Source organism: Pagrus major, chromosome 11 (genome assembly GCF_040436345.1).
Source record: "Pagrus major chromosome 11, Pma_NU_1.0".
NCBI classification, from domain to species: Eukaryota; Metazoa; Chordata; class Actinopteri; order Spariformes; family Sparidae; genus Pagrus; species Pagrus major.
Window position 1 is genome coordinate 11,400,787 of NC_133225.1, and position 8,963 is coordinate 11,409,749.

General features: G+C 40.9%; 1 protein-coding gene across 1 annotated transcript; it reads right to left on the reverse strand.

Annotated features, from left to right (window-relative positions):
- Positions 1–3,890: 3,890 nt before the first annotated feature.
- LOC141005071 (Rieske domain-containing protein) lies at positions 3,891–8,425 on the reverse strand. The gene is made up of 3 exons (XM_073476820.1): positions 8,018–8,425; positions 7,395–7,510; positions 3,891–6,223 (listed from the first exon to the last, which is right to left on the reverse strand). Exons 1-3 carry the CDS (start codon positions 8,205–8,207, stop codon positions 6,125–6,127), a joined length of 405 nt encoding a protein of 134 aa, XP_073332921.1. The 5' UTR covers positions 8,208–8,425; the 3' UTR covers positions 3,891–6,124.
- Positions 8,426–8,963: the final 538 nt, after the last annotated feature.

The window sequence follows — 8,963 nt, forward strand, 5'->3', positions numbered from 1 at the left end:
TTCCCTCGTCAAAGACATGCATCATTTGTCTGTATGTAATGCAGTGACTGCCATTTTTTAAATCAGCTTTGGTCTAATTTTATGTATGAATAGACAAACTTGACGTTTGAGATTGTAACTTTTATAGTTTTAATTTGTGGCATTCCACTTTCCCCATGGCGGGTGTTTTTGCTGACGTCTCTCAATGCTTGAGTCGAAACCAAACCTTAAAAAACTGAAAATACTACGCCAGGCCCCAAACACTTCATAATTGGCCATTCCTTTCCACGGAACTTCGTTCAAGATCGGCAAAGAAACCAACTCGAGGTCCTTGTTGTCTGCAGCAGACACTGAACCCTTTTTCTACAAACTGGGAAACTCACTCCACCAAGGGGAGGCAAAAGAGACATGTCGGGTGCAGCGAGGGTGAGGCATGCCACCCGGGGAACAGAGGATGTTTTCAGTCATGCTCCTAATGTTTTTCTGTAGCATGCCACATTGCCAACTGTGATTCAGCCAAACGTCTTTCACACCTACTTAAAATGTGCAAGACCGAGGCTTTTGCCAAGACAAACACCGATCTCTCTGGTGGCAGGCAGTCTAGAATGAGGATAGTCCATTGTGAGGTATGACATGATTTTCCTTTTGTCCTCTGCACAGTCCAAATTTGCATCACCAAACTCAAAACTATACTGTTTATTCACAAATATCTCACTTTCTCAAAAACCTTTTACAGAGACTCATTCAGGGTCTTGATTTACTTTGTTTTAATTGTCGGGTTATGTGTTTGTCAGCTGCCTTTGTATCTTGAAGTGCAATAAGTATATAATTTAACTTTTAACTAAGATCAGCATGTAACAAACAATTACAGCACATGAAAAGTGCTGCTGGAGAATGAAGAAACAACTCCCTCAGTACATGTAGCAGGTAGTATGGTAAAGGTGTCTGTACGAGATCTTGCACAAGACCATTTTCAGTGATTTAAAGCAAATAATTTAACTGCTATGTCGTGTAATCATTCTTCAACTCTCTCAACTACGTAGAAGCTATTAACCTTTCCGTACTTTGCTGCATGGCTCATTTGATTGTAGAATTTGTACACCGCGGTAATCTTTTCAACTTCAGAGAGCAGTCTTGTTAGTGGGAACTCTCAGCGGAGCCTCCTCTTCATTAACAGAACCCACTGTGAGACTCTTACACAGGAGAGTGACAATTAAAAAATGACACGTGTTAATTTACTGGCCAAGTTTTCAGAGATTCCTGTCATTGTGGCAGTATGTGTGACAATCTAAGAACACTCAAAGTATTCATCTTGATAGATATTTAGACATATAGACCTAAAAATACTAAGCCATTTAATCGCTGTTGGTAATAGAGAGAAAACTTCACTCGGTGATTAAAGCTCAACAGTTGTTTATCTGCAAAAGGGGCACTAGCAGACCCGTGAGAGAAGCTCTTCAAGCTGAACTAATCCAAAACCACATAAGGGGGACCACAGAGGAAAGAGGAGGCTGACAAGTAAATATAAGCCTTGTTTTAATTCGAAAACGAATTACATATTCTCTTGAGAACCATTAAAAAAGTTTTACTCACTTTCACAAACAGCCAAACAAGTTAATCTCCAGGGTACAATGGAAGAAGTAAGCAATCAAGAATATACTGGGCCCATGGGAATTATGGTCAAACAAATTATCATCAAAACGGCCCCCAGCCCACTGTACAGTTAACTCTACATCCATGCACTACATGGGCTACATTTTTTATTCCTAACGTGCAGCAGATTTATTGTTTAGTTTGTGCCAAAAGGTGGCATCATGAGGTTGCATGCTTAAATGAAAACCATATATTGTAACCCTACACTCGTACTCGGCCCCACTTCGAACAACAATCTCTTTCATTATGCACCGTGAGCAGCGCACTTCAGAAAAACACTCAGAGCTGGGTAATAAAGGGTGACAACACGTGTTACCGTCGCCATGATCACTGACTTCTCTAATCACAGGCCCGTGGGCCGTCCACGACTCAACAGTCCAGATCTCCAGATGAAAACAAACGTCTCCCCGCAGCAGATGTAGCATCCACCCCGTAAGAAAATTGTGATTGAATCCAGGTGTGGGAAGAGATAAGTCCCATAAAAATGCAATGGTGTGTGAGGTCAGCTGAGGAGGCCCGACAGCTGTAGAGCAACTGGAAAGGAAATGTTAGACCAAAGACATCAAGAGAAAGAGGAGCGAGATTATCTAGTGATGGATTTAATCATTTTGAGGCACTGTTTGGTAAATGGAAAAAGGAAGGGAAAATATTAGTGGTCTCTGGCCTCACAGTCAATCACTTACAGAGTATCAGGCTTCGAAAGTGGTTGCACATGGAAGAATGCAGGATTTCAGAGGAGAACGCTTTGACAGGAGAATTGGCTTATTCATGAGGAGAAGTTATCAGAGGAGTTTGAAGGACAAGGTAACAATAATAGGCTGAGTAAACCTTTATATAAGGCCTTGCATGTGAAAAGTAAGCTGGGCTCTCCCAGCAGTTACTTTGTCTTCTGGGAAACTTCAGAGAAGATTAAAGAAGCTCCAGAGTGTTTGGTTTAATGACCCAAGAAAAACTTTCCAAAGTCTTCAGAATCAAATAAAGGGAGTTTAAGACTGAATCCAACAGATAAAACACACCGCAAAAAAAAAAAAAAGTTTATCTCTCTGAGTCTCAGTGGGATAGGAGCAGCAGCAACCGTTTCATATTACAGGGATTCATTGTTAATATCACAAATGTAGCTTTAAGGAGCTCAATGTATTTTTGTTTTACAGCCTAAAACGAATAGTTTGACATTTTTGGAAATAAGATTATACGCTGTCTCGGTCAGAGTTGGATGAAAAGATCAATAGCACCCTCATTTCTGTCCATTAAATGAGGCCAGAGCCAGTGGAAACGGTAAACAGCTTGCCAGGGTCTCCTAGAAACCCTGCTGAGAGATAAAAAAAAACTTCATGGTTCAGGCAGGAAAGGTCATTTTTACACTTGCACAAGTTGAAAAGTGAGCTTAAAATGTGTTTTAGGCACATTTTGTCACCTTTAGACAAAACTAGGCTCGCTGTTTTTATCTTTTTTACAAAGCTAAAGCTAAGCTAAGATGGCTGGAGCTTGGTATTTATCATACATCATGGAAGTGGTTTGAATCTTCTCATCTAAACCTAGCCGAAAAGAACAAATAACTGCGTTTCCCCAACAGCATACTATTGTTTGGCTACATACAGGGCAGGCGGAAACCAACTAAAGTCTTGCATGCTTGACAACCAGTGATTTCAAGGGTATTTTTTTTTTATCCCCTTAGTCTTACAGTCATAACCTGGTGAAGTTAATTGCTTTCGAAATACTTAACCTCACTTTGCGTCTTACAGTGGGTGCACGTAATGCTAACCGGCTGCATTTCACTAAAGCTCTCAATCCACCAGAAAACCACCAAGAATTTCACAGTATCTTAAGCGTGTCGGATCCGTCCATTTTCTCTTCTGTACAGTCCAGCTGGTCTCAAGGAGATCATAATTTATTCAGGAGGTCATCCACGAAAAACCCTTCCAAAACTTTCTGGAGTATACGAAGAAGAGTTGTATATTTGGCACTGTGCTCCAGGAAGCCGCCCTGAGCTCCAGTAAAACAAACACACAAATGAACTCCTGATAATTCTCTGTCAGCGCTTAACTTTTGCATGGTGATGCCAATCTCTCGTTTCTTTTACGTGTAAATTGTGTATTGTATGAAATATACTATAATTGTATGAACAAGAAACTGTAAATAAATGATTTTGTGTACATTTTTTGATTCATACTCTTTATGGGTTGTGTATTATGCATTAAGGGCACACTCAACAATCATTAAAATTGAACAATGTCACATTTCTGAATGGGAAACGTGGGTTTTAGTCCATTTTCAATTAAATTCATGACAATGTTGCTTACATACAACAATTTAATTTGTGAATCAAACAATACAGGTACAATTTTACATCTTGCATAAGTCACAACAATAAAAACAATGGCAACATACAACTGGTAAGTAGTAATTCACACAACAAACAAGAAACAAAACGTATTAAAATTATTTGAACATATGAAATAAAAGTCAGGGACGTATAGCAAAAGGCTGACATGAATGCTAGCTCATAAGAAACCTCTCCTGCCCTGTGCAGAATCCTGAACTATGTTTACATTGACACAAAATAGCTGCATCTCCATTATGTCTGCCCGTTACCCCCCCAGGGGATGAGTGACAGAAATCTCTCGCCACTGGAATTATTATTGTAATAAAGTCACACAACGGGGAGCGCAGCAGGGAGGAAAATGAGCATGTTGAGCCACACTGTCACTGACACTTTCATGACTGCTCTCTGTGCCTCCGCCAGAAGTGGAGCTGACAGAAAATATAGTGAGTAACTGCGCTCACCACTGAGGAATAAAGAAAACACTCGCATCAGTGCACACACACACACATAAAGCTAGAAAAACACATTTCTCTTGAGTCAATGGTGCATTTCAGGTCGTGAACCTTCCTCCGGCGCCTTGCTAACCGTTTCCTTTGAGTCCCATTGCGTCAGTAACAGACAAACCTGTCTGTGCGCGGGCCAGGAATGGAGAGAAACGCTGATGGAGACGTCTTTGCTCGGACTGCCACCGGTCGTAATTGCAGTGCCCTTCATGTGTGTTCTGCTTGCTGGAGCCGTATGTGGGTTAAAAAACTGTCCAGAAGCACAAATTCTGAAAGGGAGTTTCTGTTGCGTGACATCACTGGAATAAATGTCTAAATTTATCCAAAGGCCACAACTCAACAAGTGTGACTGCTACTCTGTGACAATTTGAGGCCTCAGATAACGCTTGTTAAAGACATGGAAGAGGATTATTGGTAGTAAGGAACAAGAGGCTCAGTTCGGTGTTAGTTGCTGAAAAGAAATGTCAGTGCACGTTCACTATTACATGATTGCAAATTTAAAACACTGAAAATCAGTGGAAGCTTTATACTCAGGAAAGGTGACCAGTATCAGTTCGTCTAACGTTTGGACATCAAGATTACAAAAATAACACGACTGAGATTTAGAATCTACATGTTTTGTCAACAAATCAAGATGGTAATCTACATTTTTTTACTCATCTGTGCTTTTCATTTGGGGCATGTTTGATTTGAAAAAAAATCACTTGATTAGGTCTTAGATTATATAATGAAACGGCCCGGTTGCAGTTAACGTTTTTGCAAGACACAGATACGTCCAAGGCTGCCAAATGGCTGACTGCAGTTTGAATCACACCACTGGATATTTTTAAGGAAACCTGGCGACATTCCCATCCAAAACTTTGGCCGTCAAAACCAGATGTTTTAAAGGACACCTGCGGACATTTCCAAATGGCTTTTTTGGCGACCAAAACCAGCTATTTTTTCACTGGACCTCAAACATCTCCGTCCGTGATCGTGGTGACCAAAACAGGTATTTCAAGCTAAACAGGGATTTTTTTCCTAACCCTAACCAGATGGTTTTTGTGACTAAACCTAAGCAGAAAGAAATAGAAAATTCAACTGAACAAACCAACAGTTTCAACTTCAGTTTTTTTGTGATTCTGCAGAAACGTACTTATAACATTTATTCTGCTGATTGGGTTGAATGTAATAACTCGTATGTATATGTAAAGTAAGAGCTGCAGAAATAATATTATCTTCTTCAGGAATCCTTAAAAAAGTAAATGCCCGAAAAATGAAATGGGCAAACAACTTTTGTTCTGCCAATATTCAAATATGCTGATTCTTTCCGTAACATCTGCTGAGAAAAGTAAATTCTTTGTATTTATGCTGCATACTAGCTTCTGTCTGGTGTGTGAACAAAACTAAGCAGTGAGCTCTTCGTGTTCAGTGTCTGTGATGAGTCTCCACCTGGAAGGCCAGCAAGAAAAACTCTGAAACAATTTAATGAAGTCATGCCCTCTTCAGACAATCAGATATAATCCTGAGTCCACAGCAATCTAAGTAGAAACAGTCTGCAAAAAGGACAGATAAGGCTTAGGAATGTTTCAGATGGCTTGGGTTTGTGGAACAAGTCTTAAAAATAGCCCGAGTGGACTCGCTATACAGCACAGCTGTCTCACGTAGGGCTGAAAGTTGAGGTTCTTCAACTCTTCGGATCTGCAGGAAAAGGCTCCAGGGAGAGACGACTGGTGTGTTTCACGTACACGTTGCCATCCTCCAGCTTGACTTCATACACCTTTTGCTGTAAAAAAAACAAAACAAAAAAAACATGATCCAAAGAGCTGGAAAAACACACCATCACAAGCTACTGTGGAAGCAGAGATAACTCACATAGCACATAGCAGGTGATGTAAATTAGCATCTTGCTATAAACACTCACTGCTGTGCATCTGGTGCTCGTGAATTATAGCATGTTGCAGCACCAATGTTCCTGTCATGTTCACGTGAAATAAATAAACTAAACTAAATCTTAACATGCAAAAGAGCATGTGGGCTTACAGTGAATTTAAAGACATGATGTGGCAGATATTTGCTGTATTTCATCTTTTGCATGACAGCGGACATCACAGTTATGTCCGACATGTAAAAATGATTAAAGGGGAAAAAAAGACGACATGTTTACGGAAAAAGTTCTTGTTTGGGCAGGTCACTGATGCGTGCATCCAAACAGCAGAAGGGGGGATGGAAAGATGTTTGACTGAAGAAAAAGGGAAACAAAATCTCAACTCTGACTGATGAGTTTTGATTTCAATCGGTGGAACATCCAACATCTAATGAATGAAAGAGGATGATTTGGCTACGTATCACTGCAAAGGTTCACATCGAGTCCCAGCTGCAGTCAGCAAGTGATGCTTCTGCCTTGATGGGATACAATCAGGTTTTCATATGATGTATCTGAAACGTACGTTATGATGTGTTTGATACATATCTTTGAGTTATCTTTGTCGGTCTCGTTTGTATTTTTCACCATTATCTACTAGACCCAGACAGATATATCTCATTTGGCTGATATTGCCTATATTTTTTGGATATTTTGTCTAGTGTGTGACGATATTAAAACTTTTTTAGTAATTTTTTACAGAACATAATGTGGAAAAACATGCTAATACTGCTAATTTAGAATGATTAAATTCACAGTTAAACTGAACTGATGCCTCCATTACATATGTACCTTTGTCAACACAAGTATATAATATATATAAGAATATCAGCCAATATAATCGATATTGGAATTTCTTTATACTCTAATATCAGTATCGGTATCGGCCCCACAAATCCAGTATCGGTCGGTCTCTACTATCTACTATTACACTTTATATTCAAAACTGAGAACAAGAAGACACGTAACTGTTTCGGTGACAGAAGAAATTCAGTATTATGAAACAAGCAGGTCATATTTAACCACCACTGACCTGTAAGGAGGTGCCTGACTTCCCAGTTCTTAGCTCAAAGTCATAGTCGTGCCAGGGGCAGAAGACCTTCAGGACCCCGTCGGCCTCCTCAATGTCCCCCTCGCACAGAGGGCCGCCTGGGAGACACAGGAAATGTGTTAATCGCATATTCTTCCTCTCCAAACAGATGACTTGTGCCGTCTTCCTTCTAGGAAAATGTGATTTGGAGGCTTGCACAACACGCCGTGAAACTGATAAACCTGTCACTATGGACACAGTAGCCTAGCAGTTGTTTTTGTTTTTTTTATGCAGAAGGATAAATACACCAGAAATAAACCAGATGCATCTACATATATTCTGCATTTTAGGATGAATGCACTTACTATTGCTTAGATAGATAGATAACTTTATTAATCCACAATTCACATAAAAATATTACAAAAACGCTATAAACCAGACACAAGAATGGTAAAAATAACACAATATTTACAAATACAGACACACACCTATCATACTGCAAGATTAAAAGGGGACAGATAGAATAAATAGAATAAAATGTGCAAAATAAAGAGCATTCAGGTCTGGTTGTGCTTAGAAAGGGTTAATCTAATAAGAGAGAGTGCATGTGGATGTTGAGGCTTTACCGGAATGTGCACAGCGAGCATCCATCGCAAAAAACTCCCCCTTCACGTAGAAGAGGCAGACATCAGAGCCGCGGCCGAGGGGGGAGTACATCAGCCGGCAGCGCTTGCTGGAGAGCTCCGCGGCCGGGCCTGCGAGCCTCCACGAGCCGCCTTCCGCGTCTCCCTCGTCATCCCCGCAGCCAGAAGCCATAAAGAAACGGCGAAACGAGCTGCTTTTCTAATTTGCCGCTACTACAGGGCTCCTTTTATTTTTCCGCCGGTGGGAATGTTCCATATTAACCACCGGGCCGAGCTTGGTGCGACGGTTCGGCCGAGCGGGCTGAGCTCGCAGCCGGGCCAGCTCCTCAGTCAGCCATCCGGGACACCGTCACACGCGCAGCGGAGCGGTGTACCCTGAGCACGGCTGCTCCTCATTCGTGAATTAGTGTCTTGTCACGCCTAATAACCAAGCAGCACCGACATCCTTCATAAACTCACAGATTTAATTTATAGTTTAGCGGCCACGACTGCTCTAAAAATAACCCCCCCCAAGGCTCAAGCAGCCAGATGCAAACAGTGGCCCACATGCGAAAGGAGCTTAAAGGACAAGTCCGCCCAAAATGTAAAAAAAAAATCAGTTATGGTCTACTAGTTTTGTAGCCTTAAATCATGCTCCAAGGATCCACTTCGTGTTGTTTTCAGTTGTTATTTTACACTCCAGAAATGTTTTGTGGACTACAAAACTTCACCTGACCTTCCATCAGCATTAAGGTGCATGACTTATGACTAAATTAGCATTTTTGGGTGAACTTATCCTTTAATGTGGGGACTGCTGCCAGTCATAAATACATTATTAATGGACCCAAACAAACCCTTCCTGTTCTTTGATCAGAGTCAGTCTGTCACAAAAGCCGGCTTTCATGTTTTTATGTTCAAACGACGCAACTCTGCCCATTTTCTAGGCTTT

Excerpts from the sequence above, each read along its gene's own strand:
- LOC141005071 (XM_073476820.1), bottom strand. The coding sequence starts at position 8,207 with ATGGCTTCTGGCTGCGGGGATGACGAGGGAGACGCGGAAGGCGGCTCG. Across the intron at positions 7,511-8,017 it reads TGCTCGCTGTGCACATTCCG|GCGGCCCTCTGTGCGAGGGG; the intron begins GTAAAGCCTCAA and ends TGTGTCTCCCAG. Across the intron at positions 6,224-7,394 it reads AGTCAGGCACCTCCTTACAG|CAAAAGGTGTATGAAGTCAA; the intron begins GTCAGTGGTGGT and ends TTTTTTTTACAG.